The 22,137-nt window shown below is 41.1% G+C and overlaps 1 protein-coding gene and 1 long non-coding RNA gene across 6 annotated transcripts in view; one reads left to right on the plus strand and one right to left on the minus strand.

Moving 5' to 3' along the window:
• The window catches only part of SCRN1 (secernin 1), an 81,820-nt gene that overhangs the window by 22,591 nt on the left and 37,092 nt on the right, over window positions 1-22,137 (plus strand). For all 5 annotated transcript variants that reach the window (XM_037890488.2, XM_037890487.2, XM_037890489.2 and 2 more), the window contains 4 exons: window positions 10,339-10,520; window positions 16,205-16,407; window positions 19,276-19,470; window positions 20,967-21,132. In XM_037890488.2, coding sequence (XP_037746416.1) covers window positions 10,339-10,520; window positions 16,205-16,407; window positions 19,276-19,470; window positions 20,967-21,132 — 746 coding nt within the window. The remainder of the gene's footprint in view (window positions 1-10,338; window positions 10,521-16,204; window positions 16,408-19,275; window positions 19,471-20,966; window positions 21,133-22,137) is intronic.
• LOC122464699 lies at window positions 18,404-19,895 on the minus strand. Its single transcript, XR_006288976.1, has 2 exons — window positions 19,834-19,895; window positions 18,404-19,454 (listed from the first exon to the last, which is right to left on the minus strand). It is a non-coding gene; the product is annotated as an uncharacterized LOC122464699 (long non-coding RNA).

A 22,137-nucleotide genomic window follows, 5' to 3' on the forward strand; every position in this document is an offset into this window, starting at 1 on the left:
TGCTACATTGCTAAAAAGTCTCTAGAGATAAATTGGAGCTCAATGATAGCTTTCGTTTATCTTCATTTAGAAATGGGATAGTCAGTTACTACTAATGGTAGAGGACCTAGGGAATTAGATGTTTTATTTCTTGACGTTGGTTTCAGCTAATTGAGAACTCTGAGCATTAACATTCAAAATAATCTGCTGGCATCACGCTAATGCCACTGTTTGGGTCTGCTGACACATGTCAGTTAACTTGAGTCACTCGCTTAAAAATTGACTCCTGGATTATATCTGCAAGTGAGATGTTTAAAATCAGATTATAAGTAACAAGCAATATATGAATCTGTTCAGAGCAATGCAGAGCGAACACTGCAGTCCAGTTTAGAACCCTTCCCCAAAAGCAGTGGTCAAAAATCAATTTCGGGTGGCATGGGATACCATGTTTGTAGTTTTAATGGTGCTTTTGTAGTGGTTTTTAAATCCAGTTCGTCTTATGTGTTTTGAAGATGTCTTTAATGCTAATGAACTTCATACACTATTAAAGTTTTACTTACTCTTGTTGCCCAAGAGACTAATAGATCCTAATATACGCAAGCAAGAGACACATTCTTTATTGCTGAATCAGTTTTGGCATCTGGCACCTGTTGAGAATTCTCCCTGGCTCCAGTGCCTCAGTGCACTTTATGGTATTCTGTTTATTTGAAAATTGTTATACTAATGTTTAGCTTATTTCCAATGCTTCAAATTCCCTGAAAAAACCAAGTGTGTAATTCTATTATGAATTGCAAGTATATACTTCAGTTCTTTCCACCCTCTAAAGTTTGCCTTTGGCTAAATTGCAATCCTGTCATCATTGGTCTTTTCAAGTGGAAGAGCTATGGACAATACAGCTAGGGATGAGATAAAATGCATGTACAAAATCTTCCAGGTGTTACTGATTGCTGCTTGAAATCTGAATGTAGGAACAATATGCAATATTTTGCTCCGATGTTTTTATATCTATATGGTGCTAAGCCTACTAGGCCTTTTGTAGAAGGTAAAGTTCTTACCAAGTTATGCTACAGTACTTGCCTTACAGCAGAAGTGAGCAAACCAAAAACTACTATGAGCCCTACAGTATTTGCACAGTTATGCAGAAATGAAAGTGTGCACCTGGGTAGTGGGTGTGATCTCTGCTACCTGTATCCCAGAATCTACAGGTTTTCTTCAGAGAATACCCCTTTTCTAAAACATCCCATCACCACTGTCTTCATCGACCAAAGACAAATTCTGACTTGGCCACTATGAAGTACTAGCTTGGCTGGCAGTGCTAGGAATCAGACTGCTGCTGACCAAGTACAATAGGAACAGCACAATAGTTGCTTTTCATTAATAAAAGAGAATCTCTTGTGCTTGTCTTTATTCCCCCATCTTATTGGAAAGCTTTGAACTATATTTAGATCTGTCATCAATTTTTTCCTTTATGCTAGAAGTGAAACAGAAGAACCTTTAATTTCCAGGCTGCTTGATTCTCCTTAGTGGGGGCTGGTGAGGGGGCTGGTGGTGGAGAATTGCATGCAAAGTCTCTCATGCTCTCTTGTACCTTGCTGCCCCATTTCCCCCCTCAACTTTTCCTGTTTCAGGCAGCAGCAGCGCGAAGTGAGGGTATGGCAGTGCTATGAGCACACATGCAGCGTTTTGTCATTCTAGGTGGAATTTTTAGAAGTATTTAAGTGATCGTGGCTACAATTCTAAAATTAAAAATGCTAGTTACAAAAATTTGAGACTTTATGTTGCTATCACTGGTAGGATGCCTCAGATTTGAGTAAAATGATAGTGTGCTGTGGTTAAAATTTTAGCTAGATGCACTCATCAGATTCAGTAATCAACATTTGTAGTTTTAGCTACATTGTAGTCACTTGTGTGCCAGTGTTCTATGAATGGTGCACACAATGACAGTAAGGCTAACCACATTAAAAAATCATGAGGCAGCCCCACCACAGCTCAGCACCCCCTCCCCCAAATCACAATTAGCTACAATAATGGCTTTTTTTATTTGCATTCTGGTTTTTGAGGCTGTAGAGTTCACGCTGTTAAGCTTTAACCAAGAGAACCAGAAATGTGCTCTATTTTAAAATGGAAGCTGAGGTTCTCCAGGAGCTGGGTCTTTAAGAAAAAACACCAAATATTTCAAGAGATGGCAACGGTGACTGGGAGAGAGGCCAACCACCCAGACTAGTATGGAGAACCAGGAGGGAAAGTATATGGAAATAAGTTCCTGCAATGCTGTTCGTCTCATGAAGTGTTGGCTTTTTTAGAGCATCCAGCATGACTAGAAACCCAGCTTGCTTTCTTCCTGCCCATCTCACTCTTCTACTGTTCCCTTGTATTAATGGGAAGAAGGGAAGAAAAGCTAATTCAGGCCATTTTAAGAACACCCTCTTCTTTTTTCTGTGTTCTGGACTGAAAAAATTAATTGCACCATTGAAAAAAAATGTAAATAAATATTTTTGGATGTTTTCTACATCTTCGAATATATTGATTTCAATTACAACACAGAATACAAAGTGTACAGTGCTCACTTTATATTTTTGATTACAAGTATTTTTACTGTAAAAAAAGTGTTTTTCAATTCATCTAATACAAGTACTGTAGTGCAATCTCTTTATCATGAATGTTGAACTTACAAATGTGGAATTATGTACAAAAAACTGCATTCAAAAATAAAAATGGAAAATTTTAGAGCCTGCAAGTCCACTTATTCCTACTTCTTGGGAGATAATGCTGCCCACTTCTTGTTTACAATGTCACCTGAAAGTAAGAACAGGCGTTCTCATGGAACTTTTGTAGCCGTCGTTGCAAGATATTTACGTGCCAGATGTGCTCAAGATTCATGTCACTTCATGCTTCCTCCACCATTCTAGGGGAAATGCGTCCATGCTGATGACGGGTTCTGCTCAATAACAATCCAGAGCACTGCGGACTGATGCATGTTCATTTTCATCATTTTAGTCAGATGCCACCAGCAGAAGGTTGATTTTCTTTTTTGGTGGTTTGGGTTCTATAGTTTCCATCAGAGTGTTGCTCTTTTAAGACTTCTGAAAGCATGTTCCACACCTTGTCCCTTTTGGAAGGCACTTCAGATTCTTAAACCTTGGGTCGAGTGCTGTAGCAATCTTTAGAAATCTCACATTGGTATCTTCTTTGCGTTTTGTGAAATCTGCAGTGACAGTCATCATCCGAGACTGCTACAACATGAAATATATGGCAGAATGTGGGTGAAACTGAGCAGGGGACATACAATTCTCCCCCACAGAGTTCAGTCACAAATTTAATTAACGCATTATTTTTTTAACGAGCGTCATCAGCATGGAAGCACGTCCTCTGGAATGGTGGCCAAAGCATGAAGGGGCATGCGAATATTTAGCATAACTGGCACATAAATAACTTGCAATACCAGTTACAAAAGTGCCATGCAAATGCCTGTTCTCACTCTCTGCTGACATCGTAAGTAAGAAGAGAACAGCATTATCTCCTGTAAATGTAAACAAACTTGTTTGTCTGAGCGATTGGCTGAACAAGAAGTAGGACTGAGTGGACTTGTAGGCTCTGAAGTTTTACATTGTTCTGTTTTTGAATGCAGTTATGTAACAAAAAAAATCTACATTTGTAAGTTGTGCTTTCATGAGAAAGAGATTGCACTACAGTACTTGTATGAGGTGAATTGAAAAATACTATTTTATCATTTTTACAGTGCAACTATTTGTAATAAAAAAATACACTTTGATTTCAGTTACAACACAGAATACAATATATATGAAAATGTAGAAAAACATCCAAACTATTTAATAAATTTCAATTGGTATTGTTTAACAATGTGATTAAAATTGCTATTAATCACAATTATTTTTTAATTGTGATTATTTTTTTGAGTTAATCGCATGAGTTAACTGTGATTAATTGATAGCCCTAGTTGAAATCCAAACAAATTACGCAAGCACAAAAGCTATTTTAACTTAGGTTAAAATATAGAAGCTGAAATTGCACAGAATTTCTGTGTAAAAATACAGACTCTTCAATGCATGTAGACAATTCAGAGAATATGAAAAAAAATTATAGAAGGCAGTGGCAGCATTTTATTGGTTTGCTACCTTATTAGCTCCCACTGTGCTCAACAAATTCTCTGTTATGGAATGAGACCTTTTCATAATTGAGAGATTAAAACCGAGATGCCTCCAGGTGTTTTCACAGCTCAGCAGATGCATTTCTCTTAGAATGTACTGCATCCTTGCAACAAGAGTGGAAGGAATGTGCTTTAACCGTTACCGCTATGTGAATAGGTTTCAGAGTGGTAGCTGTGTTAGTCTGTATCAGCAAAAATAACGAGGAGTCCTTGTGGCACCTTAGAGACTAACATTTATTTGGGCATAAGATTGCGTGGGCTAGAACCCACTTCATCAGATGCATGGAGTGAAAGTACAGGAGCAGGTATAAATACATGAAAGGATGGGGGTTGTTTTACCAAGTGTGAGGTCAGTCTAATGAGATAAATCAATTAACAGCAGGATACCAAGGGAGGAAAAATAACTTTTGAAGTGGTAAGAGAGTGGCCCATTACAGACAGTTGACAAGAATGTGTGAGTAACAGTAGGGAGAAATTAGTATTGGGGAAATTCCAATTTGTTAATTGATTTATCTCGTTAGACTGACCTCACCCTTGGTAGAGCAACCCATATTCTTTCATGTATTTATACCTGCTCCTGTACTTTCACTCCATGCATCTGATGAAGTGGGTTCTAACCCATGAAAGCTTATGCCCAAATAAATTTGTTAGTCTCTAAGGTCCCACAAGGACTCCTTGTTATTTTTACTATGTGAATGTGACCATGGAAACTGCCTCAATGAGCAGCAATCAGTCTTGTTCCTAGTGCTTTTTATTTTCCATACATCCTCAGATTTGGAAGGGAACCCCAGACATTTTTGACTTATGGGGTGGGGTGTAAGTGTATGTGATCAGAACATGATCCTTTTGTGGAAAAAGGAAAAAGTTAAAACTCCCTAGACCTGGCTCTCTCCAGCTACCTCTCTCTAAGTGCTCCCATCCTCTCCCCAAGGAAATCAAAGCCCCCAGTAAATTAAACAGGATGAATGCCTGAATATAGAAGTTATGATCATCCAGTCAGGGAACAAAAATATTACCATGTCACTTAGGTGACCAGTCTAGTTAAGTGTGAATGAATATTGAATACTTGCAGCAAACAGTTCATGAGCATTCTATAGGCTGCAGTGTTTGCACAAAATATTTAAATGCAACACACATATGTAGAAATCCTGATCTATTGCCACACAGCTCGAACAAAAGGGCCAAGTTTAAATATAAGTTAGCCCTGCTATAATTCTGTCCTGATGGGCACAACCAGGGCCATCCCTAGACATTGTGGTGCCCTACGCAGCCCCCTTGTGGGGGCGCGGGGCACGCAGAGGGGGCTGCGCCCAAGGTCTGTGGGGGGCAGGAGGGAAACCACCCCCCCAAGCACGAGCTAACGGAGTAGAGCGGGTTGGGGCCAGGTCGCTCCACTTCCTGCTGCCCAGTGATTGCTGGGCGGGCCCGACCCCGCACTCATGGGGTGGCGGGAAGTGAAGTGACCCAGCCCCAACCTGATCTGCTCTGTTCCCCTGGCTCCCAGCTTTGAGACTTGGGGAGCAGGGGGGAACTGCCCCCCCCAGCACTCACTGGCAGTGCAGAGCAGGCTGGGGCCGGGTTGCTCCACTTCCCATCGCCTGGTGAGTGCAGGGCGCGCCCAATCCCTGCTGCAGTCCCCCGGAACGTAGCTCAGGGGAAGGGGTGGAGTGGGGGCGGAGCAGGGGTGGGAAGAGGCGGGGGCAGCTTAGCCGGCCAGGGATCGGGCTGGCCACTGGAGCAGCACGCAGCTGTGTAGGGCACCAGGAAATTTGGGGCAATTTGGTGCCCCAAATTTCCTGGTGCCCTACACAGCTGTGTAGTTTACGTATGAGTAAGGAGGGCCCTGGACACCACTCCCTTTTATGTTAACCCGAGTTGTGTACTTAAGAAGAATAGAATGTACTCATAGTATGGAACTCAGTACCTTCTTAGTGTCTGGAAGAAGGTGCTGCACTCCAGTAAATGAGATTTTTTTTTTATCCTTACAAAAGCCATTTAGTAGTGGAGATAAAGGGCTTATCTAAATGAAGACTTCATGGCAGGCTGGTGTGTGAGTAGCTTTAAAGCAAAAGTAAATCAAAATGCACTACGGAACTGTTAGTGCCTGTCAGCTGGCTCCAAGTGGACACCAATGTGAACTTGCCATGCACTCCCAGCTTGCTGCAAATTAAGTGTTTGTTTAGAGAAGCTCTAACTTTACCTCGGTATCTTCAGTATTCAAGATATTTCCTTCCCTAAGTATAGAGAAATACAAAGGAATACTGCAGCTGGTGAGGTGACTTCATCTATTTGTGCAAGGCAAAAATCAAAGCTTCACGTTGGCAACCATGCACACGACTTCCCTCTTCCATACAACAATTGACACTCTAGCACTGAAGGTGTTTCCCCCTTTGATCCGTGTGACCAGGGTCCTAGTGGGGAGCCAGCTATGATCACTCAATTAGGGTGAACTGCAACGAATGGGGCAGACAATCCCCATAAAGCTGGTGGATAGTCCAATACTTAGATTTACCAAACCATCATAAAACAGCTTCTTTATTATCTCACTGGTTACTCAGAAGTCCAAACCACACAGTTCCCTTAAATTGATCCAGCCTCAGGCCTCCATTGATGTACCTAAGTCAAATGTGATGATTTCTGAAAATCTTTTTTCATCATATAAAAGAAAAGGTTCTACCAGTCCCAAAGGATTGGACACATTACCTCCCAGAAAAACAACGAGGAGTCCGGTGGCACCTCCCAGGTTATTGAATATTCCAAATCTTACCCAAATACACACTGCCGCCAATTCTCATTAACTAAACTAAAATTATTAAAAAACAAGCGAGAGAGTATGGTTAAAAGATCAATATACATACAGACATGAGTTCAATTCATTGAGGTTCAGATTCATAGCCGAGATGGTGAGCTTTGTAGTTGCAAAGAGTTCTTTCAGAAATAGTTCATAGGTTATAGTCCAATGTCCAAATCTCATATTCAGGGCGTACCAGCATAACTGGGACCTCAGTCTTGTGACTCAAACTTCCCCTGATGAAGCCTAAGCAGCTCTGAGATGACAGAATCAGGACCCAATGATCTTTTATACAATTTCATGTCTTTTGAAAAGTTGGAATTTTCTCAGGGAACAGAAAGTAATTAGGATGACTTTGAAGGATGTCCATCACCAGTGCTTAGCTATACGAATTAACATAAGGCCATTTGCTTGTTCCTCCACCATTCACAGTACATTTTCAAAGAGAGATGAATATCGAGATATCCCATGTTTACAATTCATTTAAATGATAGGTTGTTCTTTTGGCCTCTGAATTATCAGAATACAGCATAGGCAGTGACTGTTGATTACATTGTGACCCTATTCATACCTGTGTAAATACACAAAAACACAAACATCATCTCTCCACATGTCTTTTGAGGGTTATTTATTTTGCAGGATGTTTAACCCTTTCTAGCCATGCTTCACAATCCCACAGATTGTTATAGTTCTGAGACAACCTGTGACCCATAAAGCTGGAAGGAATAAAACTAGAGAATCTGTGGCAGAAACAATGAATACAGGAACCTATACAACTGTGAAAAGGGACTGAAGGGGAGCCTCTCTCTCCTTTATCAGAGGCTGTGGAGTCACGCCCTGCAGTACTTCTGCAGACCGTAGTTTTCTAAATCCAGGCAGCCTCCATGTAACTTCAAAGCACGGCATCTCCTGCTTTATAAGAAGTTCTTATTTTACAGAGGAAATCTGCCTGTCTTCATAGGCCTCCAAGAACAAGATGAGAGCAGGACCAGGAACACAGTGCCTAACTTCCAACAGGTTAGCTTGTTTGCACAAGTAGAAGTTGTGGAAGCATTGAGAACAGTCAGGGTCACTGCATATGACTGATTCAGGCTCTTCTTGGTTGGTGAGAGTGGAGAATGTCTGGGACCTCTACTAACAATGTCACACTTCTGATGAGGGAATCTACCAGTCATCCTAAAACATATAATGGGCCAACCAGTACAAAAAGAAATAATTGCTCAAGGGCAGAGACCTAAAGCTACCACCCAGTGTCTAATCTTTATCTTCTAAACAAGTTAGTTGAGAAGCTAGCAAGAAAACCCTGTAACACCACCTTTTGATTGGCAGTAACTTGCCTTGTCCACACCAGTTTTGTCATGTAGAGTACAGGCACTACACATGTAGCTACATGCCACAGTGAAAGGCAGGCTGCGTCCACTGTGATGTGTAGCTACATGCAGCAGTTAACGGCTCAGGCAGGTGGAGGTAGCGGGGAAGGACTCCAGCAGTAGGGAACTGCTGGAGACTTTCCCTGCTGTCTCCCCGCCGCAGAGCCCTTCCCTGCTGCTGGAGCCTTTCACCGCAATGGAGAAAGCAGGACACTACATTGCTTAAAAATAGCAGTGTAGACACTGAAGGCATTGCTCAGGCATGTAGAAAGCTGTGTGGGGTACATATCCTAGAGTTCAGACAGGTAGGGCATTCTACTCACTTAAGGCATGCCTCACTATCTATATTGCTATTTATACCCATGCTAACTGGGCGTGCAGGTGTCTATACACTACATGCCACTGTACCCTCAGACTTCAGAACGTGGTACAGAGACAATACATGTTGCTGTGGTGAATGACCTTTTTCCTGCTGGAGGTTACTGCAACACTTGATATAGCTGATGTCCAATCACCTCTCTCCAGCAGGATGACCTCCCAGGCCAGATACTTTACACAGGAATGTTGACCAGTAAGGGGAGACGTATGAGTACAGAAGAGAAGGTTTTCACAAGAATAGGATCTAGACTGTGGAATGTATTCCTGAAAAAAAAATGTGACCACAGTACTAATTGCATTCAAAACTAAAATATAAACATTTCTTCACCTTCACTTCCCCTCACTTTTTTATGTCCTATTGACTTTTCATTAAATGTCTCCTTCTCCCCCCCCATATGTGCAAATAACCTAACAATAAATCAGGCTTTTTCTTCTACAGTTTGGGAAGACCATTTCCATCTTTAAATGCTAGGGAGATGTCAAACTACAGAGTAAAATAAAAAGTGTTTGTGAAGGAAAACTGATGGATTATTCTCTTGCTTGGCTTTTCAAAGATGCACTCTTGGGTTTTTTCCCCCTTCTTGTCTGAACATATCCATAGACTTCTGATTTGTAATTTTAAATGGTCCACTGCAAAAACTTAAATTCAGGCAAATCAGTCTAGTCCAGGGATCAGCAACCTTTGGCATGCAGCCCCGCTGGCAGGCCAGGATGGTTTGTTTACTTGCAGTGTCTGCGGGTTCAGCCAACTGCAGTTCCCACTGGCCATGGTTTGCCGATCCAGGCCAACTGGGGCTGTGGGAAGCGGTGGCTAGCACATCCCTCGGCCCATGCTGCTTCCCGCAGTCCCATTAGTCTGGGACGGTGAACCGCGGCCAGTGGGAGCTGCAATCGGCTGAACCTGTGGACGCTGCAGGTAAACAAACCATCCCGGCCCGCCAGTGGATTTCCCTGACAGGCCGTGTGCCAAAGGTTGCCGATCCCTGGCCTAGACGTTACTTTCCTGTGACCACTACCATTGTGTTCTGATAAATTCTTAGTCTTTATTTCTCCCACATATACACAACCAGCAAATTTAAATGGATACGGTTGGTGTTTTCTCAGGAAGTCCTTTAGCTTATTCTGTTTTGTTGCAGTAATGGAGTTAGTGTTTCATAAGGCACCTAATGTTGTATCCAGGTGAAGGTCCAGATTAGTATGCATTCCATCTTTATAAACAGTATTACTAGCTACAAAATGTGGTTTGTGTCCCTTATGTTTTGACAGGTATGGTATCTCTGTTGCTGCTGTATGAGTTCTGTCTCCCTCTCAGCTTGTCATTCATGATATGTATAATCTTTTGGAGCTCTGGTACTATCAACATGGAATATAAAAATGCTTCACCCTTTCTATAATGTGAAGATTAGTTGTGTATTTTTCAAGAGACATACAAATTGTTGATAATTGTAATAGCCCTTCTCTCACTTCCCCTCCTGCATTTTTTGTGAAGCTTAGGAATACCATGTGTTTTAGAATTTGTAGGTATGGAAATGTAATTTACTAAAATCTCCTTGACTAGACTTCACTATGTAAGAAAATAATGTATTCTAGTGGAGCAAGATAATGGCTAGCTTTCAGTTTCATTCAGCATTCTCTCTCTACCCCCAATGCAGTGTACATACATTGCAATTGATCAGGTGCCGAAGACTCATGCTATTGTGCTAAGCAGACCTGCCTGGCTTTGGGGGGCAGAAATGGGAGCCAATGAACATGGAGTCTGCATCGCTAATGAAGCCATCACCACCAGAGAGCCAGCTTCTGAAACTGAAGCCCTGCTGGGAATGGATCTTGTGAGGTGTGTGGTTAATGGCTGGACTACGGATCAATCACTTGGCCTATTAAAGGCTGCAAGATGCTTGTATTGACTCGGGGTATTGTGGCATTAGCAATAATGGCACAATATATCAATGAAGTAAACACTAAGATTGGGTTTTAAAACTGTATAGGCTGTAGACACCACCTATAGAAATGCTATTTATACAGGGCCCTGAACATGATCAAGATAACATTTTGTAACATTTGGAATGTATCAAACTAGCAAATATTGCCACTTCAACCTAGTCTGCATTCATTAAAATCAGCAGCGTGTCTGCCTACCATTTAGAACAGAAGTGATATATTGTCAGAATAAGGAAAGCTGTAGTGAGGAAGAAGTGATTAACTCAGTTCTGTATTGCCCATCGTTTTCTTCTTTAAAGCATCCAACTCTGACCGAGAAAGCTTACTCCTGTGCATAAAATAAGTAAGTTACTGTAGAACTTAGAATAAGTAAGTTACTGTAGCCCCACTTCAGCACATGAATTCCAATGTAAACCCTTTGCCCTTCTGTTGAATGCTGGCAAACAAACTTCTGAAAGTTCATTCACTCCAGGCTGGCTGCCTGAAAGGCTTGCTCTGCATTGTAAGTCTGAAGCTGCACATTGAGCGGCAGTGAGGAGAATCATAAAAACAAAACCAAGCAGGAGGAAGAAAGGAAATGGCACAAATGAGCTAATAGAAAACCTGAACTCTGCTTCTAGCGAGGGAGCAAATGGACTGCCATAAATGGAGGTAATGGTCAGAATAAAATGATTGTATCCTGTTGTTTAGCAAAGATTCTCTTTTTAGGGCATGTCCTATGGCTGGTTGATACTATCAAACTTATATCTGTCCCACAGGCTACTAGGTTTTAACAAGTGACAGCCTGGATAAAGAGTTCTATTTGTAGTAAGTGTGAATCATGACAGGTCGGAAGTCTAGTTTAGCAGTTAAGTACATATGCCATTTAGTAACACTGGATCCTCAGCAATATATGAGTAGATGCCAACCTAAGGAGAAACCAGTAGTGGTTGGGCATCACCCACTGTCTGAACAATTCATTCAGTGAAGGAGAGGACAAAGATCAAAGCCAACAATAGCTCGCACCAAGGAGAACTAGAGATCACTATAAACAGCCAGCGCGCTGTTGCAATTCCCCTTTTTAGTTGTGAAAACTTCTAAAATACTGGATAATGACATTAAAATTCTCTTTTGGGTGATATCCAGAATACGGAGATCCAGCAAGTACAGAATCAATGCCTGTAGGCCACGTGGACACCACCGGTACTGACAGCACCACTTTTCAGCCATTTGCAGACCAGACCAGTTGCATGATTTGAGATTAATTGGGAAGGCAATCCGTTGAGAAATTCAAAGCATAATTACGGCCTGATCTACACTTAATGTCGATTGGGGTTATGAGAGCCACACCCCTGAAAGCTGTAGGTATGCTCACCTAATGCCCAATGTAGATGCAGTTAATGTCAATGGAAAAATGCTTCCGTTGACCCAGTTTCTGTTGTTCAGGGAAGTGGTGACAGGAAAACCCTCTTCAATTGGTGCAGGCTGGTTTACACTACGGCATTGTGTCAGCATAGCTAGGGTACAACTATGCCAGTATAGTCCCCGTAGTGTTGATATACTCTAGGAAACATGCTCTTTTCTGCCCTAATTTTCCCTTCACCCCACTTTCAAGTCCTATGTAGGCATTAAGTCTTAGCTCTAGGCTTTTCAAACTTGGTATACGTTTTGCTTTTTGTTTCAGAAAACAAGCTTGCTCCCTTGGAAATTGTTTCTAAACTTTACAGCTGGCAAAAGAGTATTCAGACCAATAAGACTGCTCAGGCACTTCAGCCCAAATCCTAACGTCTGAGCCAGACATGAAGAGGCCATGTGAGACTGAGCCCTTCTGAGGGGGCCTACGCCATCATCCTCCTGCCTTAGATTGTACCCCAACTCCTTAGGTATACTTCATGCAGAAAGTAAGAAGCCTGCCTGGCATTTCTCTGGAATTCTGTCACTGGCAAGTTAGGAATTAAAATCCAGCAAATATGGACCAGGACTCCAAAAATGTGTGGGGGTGCTGTTAGGCATGCATAGAAAACCCCAACAACATTGCAAAAAAACAAACACATTTCATTCTAAACTTGAAGTGTCACCGTTGCTTCCTTCCTTACCATTCTAACAGTTCATTCTGAAGAGTCCTAGGTACCACAATCAGAAGGCTTTATTTTTATCTGATTTAACTGTGGACATGAGACAAAATGATGCATAAATAAAGTGCCAGGGCACCTCACGAAGGTTTAACACATCTGTCTGAAAAGAGCTTTGGGGTTACCAGAGATTTCTATTTCCTAAATGTCATCATTTGTTTAATATCTGGCTATTTTTGACTTTTCCTAAAACTAATTTGGCCAAGTTGACATTACTCTTAGCTGAAGATGCTTGTCTTTAAAGTAGCAGTATCGGTTCAAATGTCTATTTATTTAAAACTCATTCACATTTTAGTAGCTTGTTTGAAAGTCTGAATCTACAGTTAGGAGTTGAAGTTGAAGAGCTAAGAATTTCAGGTTAACATTGTAATTTAGCTGTGACTGCCTTGTTGGAGGGCATGTCAATGAGCTCCTTTGTTAATTAAGAATTCCAGGCTGGGGCTAGAATGGATTTAAAGCCCCCTCCCCCTCTAGAAGCCTCAGAGCATTGATTTTTACTCAAGAGCTTGGTGTTAAAGTAATTGGCCAGGCTTAAGGAGGTGGAAAGTTATGGGGATCAGCAGATCTTTAGACAGAAGTTATGTTGGATTTTTTCACCTCTGCTACAGGTCTGCTGTAGGACAGACCTCCTAAACAAGGTGCTTATTTTATTCTCTGCTCCCAATAATTTACAGGTGGCTTCAGGAGTGCTTATCTGTTTGAAACAAGTGAATGAATTGTTTCCCCTGAAGAGGATGGGGACAAAGACAGATTGTAGAATCTGCTTTGTGGCCCATCAGAGCCAGCCTTGTACACTCAAGACTCTGTGCGGACACAGCAACTCTGAGGTTGTCCCATTTGCCTCAGTATCTTCAAACCACCGCTCTAAAAACATATCCTCACACCAACAGGAGCAGAGCTGGCAGCAACTCCGTGCTATTTCTCTTCCTCTCCCCCTGCCTCCTCCACACCAGACTTCTGATCCTGACTCCAGCAGCCTGGGCCCCAGAGATCTTATGCCCAACTTTGTGTGTCATTTATGTGCTCATCTTTTCTAGAAACATAAGTGTGTAGAGGATTAGGATGCTCAGTCAGCTTTAGTGGAAATCAGGCATCCAGATCCTTTAGCTGGGGAGCTACACTCTGCCCATTTTGGGAAGAAGAAAATTACCAGGGAAACCAACTTCAATCTGTAATCAGGTTTTGTTTGATCAGATTTTAGTTTCACAATATGCCTTCCCCAGTCCTTTAATTATATCCTAATCCTCTTGGCTGGGTCTCTGAGGGAAAAAATAAAGGTGTGAAATGACCGCTATGCCAAATGCAGTGACTGTTTGATCAGCAAAAACTATGCTTGTTATGCAGAGATATCTGCCAGTGCGTTGGGTTTTCCACTGTTAGTAGCAGGAAATCTAATTGATTCATTGGGGTATCATACTCCAGTGTGTCTCAGGGGAAAGAACTTTTGAAACAAACTTTTGCACAAAAATTAGAATTGTTTAGTGGTATTTGAAATCCCATGACAGTAACAAAGCTCTGCCCTTGAAATGCATGACCATCCGTAACATCCATGCAGAAGAAAGTTAGTGCCTGCACTCCCAGTATGGAGCGATGGAGTACAGGCTGCTGGTTGGCCGGTGGCCATTACGCATCAGCTGCACCCTTCTATCTAATTGCACATTCAGGATGAGGTCCTGGGACATCTGCCAACTGTCTGAATACTAGGTCTTGTCTGATTTTTTAAGTCAGGCGTCCTGGCTTTGAGAGGGAGTGACTGGGATTGCACGTTCAGTGGTTGGAGATGTGGCACTGCTTGAGCAGGAAGTTGGCAAAGCTGAAGGATGAGAGAATGTTAGAGGAAGCCCATACAGCCATGAGACTTTCTCCAGAGATGCTCAGCAGCGTGCGAGTGGAAGCAGATATTGGAGTGAGCTCACCCCTTGAGCTGGGCTTGCTTCCACTGAGTGCTCAGACCCATCTCTGGGATAAAGATTCTTAGCTTTTGCTCAACTTCTACATTTAGCTGGAAACAGTGCAAAATGAGATCCTTTTACAATAAAATCAACCTTCTCCGTTCTTTGCTTCCCCAAACTTCTTGTTGTGGAATGTCAAGGTTTGTTTGAGAATCTGATGGGGAGGCCTTGGCTCTGCCACAGGCTTGAAGTGCAAACATGGGTAAGTGATTTAAAGCTGCATTTTCAAAAGGGGCACTCCTTTAGATGCTCTGCTTCAGACACCCAGGGCTGTATTTTGAGACTGACTTCAGTTGGAAGTGTGGGCGGTTCACAGCTCTGAAGATCAGGCCCCATCTGTCGAATTTTGTTCCCAACTGTAGAGAAAAGTGTCTCAAAAATTTAGATCTTAACCGCTGCCTTGGTTTTCCCACCTATCAGAAGGGCTTAGATTGGATAGGACTTCTCCATAAATGTGCTGAGACATAATTCATTTTTGTAAAGGTTTTTGATTCTCTAGAAGGTGGATGTAAATACACACTTTCATTTTTATTACTACAGTAAGTTTTCAATATGGGAGGTTAATGTAACTGAAAATGAATGTACAGTAAGGTATGCCAGAGTTAAGATATCAATGAAATCATATTTGTGGGTATTTCCATTTCTAAAGAGCTTGTACTTAGCTGATGGCAGAAATAGATTAAAAGATTAAATAAATAGAAACCTCTAATCTGTTGCCTAGACAGCAGTTAAGTAGAGCCGAAGAGCTGCTTGCTAATTTCCTAACTAGGATGGTTTCATTTTGAATATAAATACTTCAGATCAGTGTGCTAAACCCCACTGATTTTACTCTTCTGATTTGTTTTCTAAAACAAGTAGTTAAATTTACTGGTTAGGATTCGCAAATTTACTTTTACACTCCTTTCAAGCCAGTCACATTCACTTTTGGCACATACCCTGCATTTTAGTACTTCCAAACGGATGCCTTTGTCTACAGTATAAAACAGTCACTGAAGGCTGATGTGCAATTAATTTTGTATGGAGGGTATGATGGACAGTATGTGTGGGAGTACAGGAAGAGAAGGGTGATAAAGATAAGGTAACATTGACTACAGAAAATTCTTGGACATTCTATTTACCAGTCAAATTCACACTCCCTAAAGAGAGTAAATAGAATCTTGCGGGCTGTCTTAAGACACAGTCCCTGTTACACTTAGTAAGTGTGTTAATTGTAGCAATTGTAGTACATTTGTGGATGGAGAAACCAGTTTAGATAATATGAAAACATAATTATAAAGTTCTGGGCCTAGTATTTCTAGTGAACCTTTAAAGCAGAAATTGCTGATGTCTGACCAATAACTTCTGAATGCACTTCTCTTGTTAGACACTTTAGAAATGATTCCATCTGACATCAGTAAAACTGTAGCTCATACTATAGAATCCTATTTCAAGCTTTTTGTTTAAAACAAATGAGTCACTGCAGCACATCACTGGACTTTTCACTGTTACTTAAACTGTATTGGATTTTTTTTTTAAAGGCTTGGCCTAGAAAGAGGTGCAACAGCTAAAGAGGCCTTAAATGTAATAGTTTCTTTGTTGGACGAGAATGGACAAGGTGGAAATTATTATGAAGATGGGAGCTCTTGCCATGCTTTCCAAAGCGCATTTCTGATTGTGGACAGAGCAGAAGCCTGGATATTGGAGACTGTTGGGAAATATTGGGCAGCAGAAAAAATCACAGGTGAGTTTTAACTGGCAAGCTGGTTATCATAAGAAGGCTGCATAACATCTCTTCAAAGCTTGTTTTATTTATTCCCTTTCATTTGGGGTAAAGATATCAAGGGGTTATGAAGAGGTCTAATTGGAAAAGTCTAAATGGCTTGGATGTATCAAATTAGTCAAACAATGAAAAGCTGCATGATGTTGGTAGCAGCCTAGCTCCAGTCTAGCCCATTAAATGTCCTCCTTTTGTGTGGACAGATTGTCCTTCTGCAGTTACGCTATTTCTCCAGCCAAGACTTGAAAGATTACCAGACCCCTATGGGCCAGAGGAATAAGTCTTCTAGCCAGACATAGATACTAAATACTGATGGAGGGGACTGAGATACTACTTCCCAGGAAGTGGGGTAAGATACCGTTCCTGGACCCTGTCTATATTGACCAATCTGGCTGACGTTAAGTGGTCTCATCTCTTATTTGAACCTCCTGGTTGCTATAATTAGTGTGTCTGCTACTCTACCCTTCACCCGCCTTCTGAGTCATCCTTCCCACTAAATAGAATCAGAGGACCGGAAGGGACCTTGAGAGGTCATCTAGTCCAATCCCCTGCACTCGTGGCAGGACTAAGTATCATCTAGACCACCCCAACAGGTGTTTGTCTAACTTGCTCTTAAAAATCCCCAATGATGGAGATTCCACAACCTCCCTAGGCAATTTATTCCAGTGCTTAACCACCCTGACAGTTAGGAAGTTTATCCTAATGTCCAACCTAAACCTCCCTTGCTGCAGTTTAAACGCATTGCTTCTTGTCCTATCCTCAGAGCTTAAGAACAATAATTTTCCTCCCTCCTCCTTGTAACAACTCCATTGCCTTCATCAGCTGCCACTCATAGCTTTTCCCAGGCAGAAGCATGAAGTTATTCTTGTTTGTTTTTCACTTCTGCTCTTCAAGATCCTATTAGTACCAGTGAAACTGACCAGTTTTCACACTCCTGCCACTTGCAAAAGCTACCACCAGCAGCAGAAGGAATGGAGGAGGAGCCTCTCTGCAGGTTTAGGAGTTTTACATTTATTTTCCATAGGAGGTTCTCTTTGCAACCATAACAGCTATTCTTGAGCTTATCAGAGTAAAGCTTTACTACAAAAATCACTGGTACTGGTATCTTATGCTTAGCAGGGAAGTTCGCTGTTCACCAGTGCTTTGTGGGACACTGGGTTTTTCAAACCTTGTCCCTAGGATCACATTGGGTCTTCTACATAATGTTGTTACACAGAACTTTTTTCCTTAAATGAAATTGCGTGATAAACTCTGCTTTGTGGTGAATTATACTTTAATTATAACGCTATCCAGGAAATAGACATTTGTAAATGAATAATACTCCTGTTATTGTCCTCTTGCTGATCTGAACATAGCACTGACTTGAATAATTCTGTCAATTTGACTGTACTGGAAAGAACAAAAAATGTAAATGAGTTTAATTGTTGTAATATTTAAACAGGTGCCAATGGGTTTTTTTTGCTTTGCTTGATAATAACATATTCCAGTTGGTCAAATCAAAATTATTCCAATCTTCGTTTCCTGAAAATGAACAGCCTGCCACTGACCCTTGGTTTCTGTAGTTGGTTAGCAGGCAGCAATGCTTATAGCAGCTTTTAACTTGGATTAGTAATCACTATTTAAAATTTTATTCAGTGGGCATTAGAAAGGCAAATCTGATTTTATAACAATAGCTGTTAATGATGCTATTAAAGTAAAAATTCCATAAATCACTTTAGCCTGCCTATTAAAAATAAGCCTGCTAGCTTACCTTCACTGTCAAGTTTTGTTTGGATAGTGAGTATAGTTTAAACAATTATTTCCATTACTCCTATGATGTGTTTACTGTATCCTCTGGTGAGTATCTGCAGTAGCAATCATTAATCATGTTGTCTGATGTGTATGGATATAAGCAATACAGGCAGAATTTTTTTCGGGGGGGGGGGGGAAAGTCATACAAAACACACACATTGAAGGCTTATTATTTTCAATCCATATTATTGTCTTAACATCTAGAGAACTGTGTTTTAAAACAAGTCTTGTGCTCACAAAGACACTAGGTGTTAGTATACATTACACTTTTACAGAAGGATTTATAATTCGATATTGCATTTTAAATATTGAACATTAAAAAAAAATCTTTAAATCAGTATTCCTATTTGATTGGAAACCAGATTATGAGTTATTCCACATGAGCTCTTCTTCTGCTGGTCTTTCAAATGATGCCCATTTTCAAACAAGAAATTTAAAATTTCCAGTTATAATTAGGTGACAGTTTCTGGGATGGAAAGTTATTTAGCAAATGTGTATAATGCTGTGTTGAATAGTAGGATTAACTTTTTCTTCAAACAACAAGTAATGCCACACAGATCAACTTTGGGCTGAAGTACTATTGTGTCAATTCCTTTGGGTTGATTGTAACCATGTTAGATGAGCTAGTTAATGTGGTCTCGGGCAAAGGGTCAAGATTACTTTCAAAAACCTGTTTGGAAGTGAAGTGTCGTAATTTAGCTTCTGGAAATCTAAGAGCCTGATTCTCTACTGCTTTGCACCTTGTAGAATCTTTTCCATTGTGCAGAGATGGTTGAAAATTATAGCATTCTGATACGGTAGCATTGTGCAATCACATGGTGCAGGGATAAGTATCTAAACATGACACAAAATGCATTGGAGAATCAGGCCCTGAAACTTGAAGTGATGAGTAAATCCTGTGCGTGTGTAATTAGGTGACTATCACAACGAAATGTGTAGATTGGTCAATGGCTTAATTTGCTAATCAAATATTTTGCTCCTCTAACCACTTCTAGCTCCACTGTAGTAATGGTATATTGTGATTTGTGGCTCTTTCCATAGAGGGAGTAAAATGCATTTGCAACCAGCTTTCATTAACCACAAAAATTGATGTTGAGCATCCTGAGCTTAGGAGTTATGCAGAGACTCAAGGCTGGTGGACTGGAGATACAGAATTCAATTTTTCTGAAGTGTTTTCTCTAGCTGAGGACCATTTAGGCTGCTGCTCAGGCCAGGAGAGCCTAGAAAAACAAGAAGGTAAGTAGAAAGGATTTTTCCTCACTGATTTTTCTTGCCACTTAATTCCCACTTTTCTCAACCAGACCTTCGTCCGTAGTCTCAAGTGGGTACAAGGAGAGCATTTTCACATGCCAGTCCATAAACCACACGGAAGGAAAATCCATAGAACAAATTGCTTCGAGCAAAACTCCTGGATGAAGTCTTAACGCCTCAGCCTAAATTTAGAAGAAGGCTATTTTAAAAAAACCCACAAAACTTAGAGCTGTACACTCCACCATCTGTGTGATTTGATAGTCTTTTCATTGTAGGTTTGATACATGGGAATAAGAGTAATATCGTACCGGTGCACCCCTGTTCTCCTAGCATGAAAAGATGACTTACCTTAGTAGAAAACGATGAGGGGGGGCATGGTGTTTTTCCAGAAGGATGTTCGTATCAGTCCAATTGTGAGGAGGGGAAGAGGTATTATCCAACTGCCTATGGAAACAAGCTATGGTTGCAAACTATGAGACTCGAGTTCTGTTACAGCAATGAAGATGCACTTAGGAAAGACTCCACCGCCGCCCCCTTTTTCAGGCCAAACTGGATGTTTTTATTACCGGAGCAGATTTTGATTATTGAAATGCTATCAGCAGAAATGGGCTTATGTTCTGGTCCAGAATTTACGAATCACTTAACATAGCTGGAGCTGGCCAGAACCCTTTTTGGAATTACTGCAGCATCTGCTGCTGTGCATGAGTAATGTGTAATCGTTGTTCAAGGCACCAGATCAGCCATGCATGAGCAGTGTTGCCGTTCTCTTTAAAAGCTCTACATTAAGAATGATTTTGCTGATATTTGAAATGGTAACAAAATCTAGTTCTTGTACAACAGGAGACTGGATGAAAAACTTCTCACTGCAGTGCACAATACTAGTAAGGGGGCTGTGGTCCAATGCTCACCACTCAAAGTAATCCTCAATCTGCAGGAGAGGGTCAGGAGGGGAAACAAATAGAAACTAATTCAAGCACCTAGAACAGTTGAGCTTTAAAAGAAAGCTGGTCTTAACCATAACTGTAGCAGAGCTGTCGTACTGCTATAGTCTAGTCTAGTTAAACATTGATAACTACGCCAAAAGCCCCTGGGAATATTTGATGATCCACGTTATAGATTATCTTTACCACCCCCATAGTTGTGAAACTTGTCTCTGTACTTTTAATTACTTCCAGTCCATTAGACATGATGGGCCAAATTCACACTTGGGGCTGTGAATGGAGACATTTACAGTGGCAAAAAGTCCATCAGTTAGAGGATTGAGGCAGTGCAAGGCAGCTGTAATCTGTTCTAGTAGGTTTCAGGGTTTAAGTTTTGTAAATACAAGCTGCTAATAGTGGTGGGGGTATGTTCCCACCTATATGATATGGCACTGTTTGCATTGGGCCTGATGCAATGCCCACTGAAGTATAAGTACTTTCCTTTGAATTCGGTGGGCTGTGGATCAGGCCCATTGGGGCACTTTTTTCCCCTTCTTGCAGGAAATATCACTGTGCGAACAATGATGGAGGTCTTGCGTGACAAAGCTAGTGGTGTCTGTGTGGACTCCGAAACTTTCCTCACTACAGCTAGCATAGTGTCTGTTTTGCCTCAGAACCCTACTTCTCCCTGCATTCACTACTTCACTGGCACTCCGGACCCTTCAAGGTAAGTCAGGGTGCCTGCTGCCCTTCTCAGGCCTAGAGGTGCAGGCTTTAATAAGGAGATTCTGGCTGTGTGTATGTACATTGAAAGCTATTAAACTGATTTTAGTGACAAATTTAGGGCCCCTTGTGACTGGCTCTGCATTGGTGAACAAAGAGGGAGAGGGTGCATATAACCGTCCTTCCCCTTTATCATGTCCCTTCACAGAGGTGTGCTGCAATTCCTGTCTATGCTCACCACACAAGGGCTATGTTCTGTGTCAGAAGATTCAGCACCTGCTGTATGCCCCGCCCATACACCCTTTGGATCACGTCTTTGTTTTCAGGACATGGGTTTCTCTTTTAATGCAGTTTAAGTAGAAATCCCGGTAAATATCTATGGTAGTAGGACAAAAAACATTTTGTTAATCTTAGTGTAAAGAACAGGAGCTCACTAACATTCCATACATTTGGTCTTACACTTAAATCCCTGCTATGGTATTTTAACTTGTTCAGAGTGCTGGCTTTGGTAATTGAAAAATAATTCACCATGGAGGCAAGTCCTTTTAAATGGGACATCCTTTTCGTCTGTTCCATTTCACTTATGGAGGATATCAGCAGACAGTGGTAAAATTAATGTAAATTTAATTTAAGTTCTTAAATTTTAATCTTGAGAAAGAGAATAATTATTCTCACAGTGCCCCATATTATAATGGCTGAGCATGTACTGTAAGAGGCTTAGTGATATTCCATTGTTCTGGCCTTTTTATTTCCAGTGTTGCCAAAATAAGTTGGAACAAATTTGTCCAAACCTCATTCTTAAACTACAGAAATGAACACAATTTAAAAAAATGTTTAGTTATCTTAATTCAACTTTATGGAATAATGTGGCAGTTCTTAGAAGTTGCAATCTCTGCTTAGTCACCCAAAACCAACACGGGAAAAAGTTTTAGTCTTTCAGTTTTTATTCAGATGTTCTCAAAGTGTTACAAAAGTAATAATACTGTGAGTGAGTAATATTGTTGTGCAT

The sequence above is a fragment of the Chelonia mydas genome, chromosome 2 (assembly GCF_015237465.2).
Source record: "Chelonia mydas isolate rCheMyd1 chromosome 2, rCheMyd1.pri.v2, whole genome shotgun sequence".
Taxonomy (NCBI): domain Eukaryota; kingdom Metazoa; phylum Chordata; order Testudines; family Cheloniidae; genus Chelonia; species Chelonia mydas.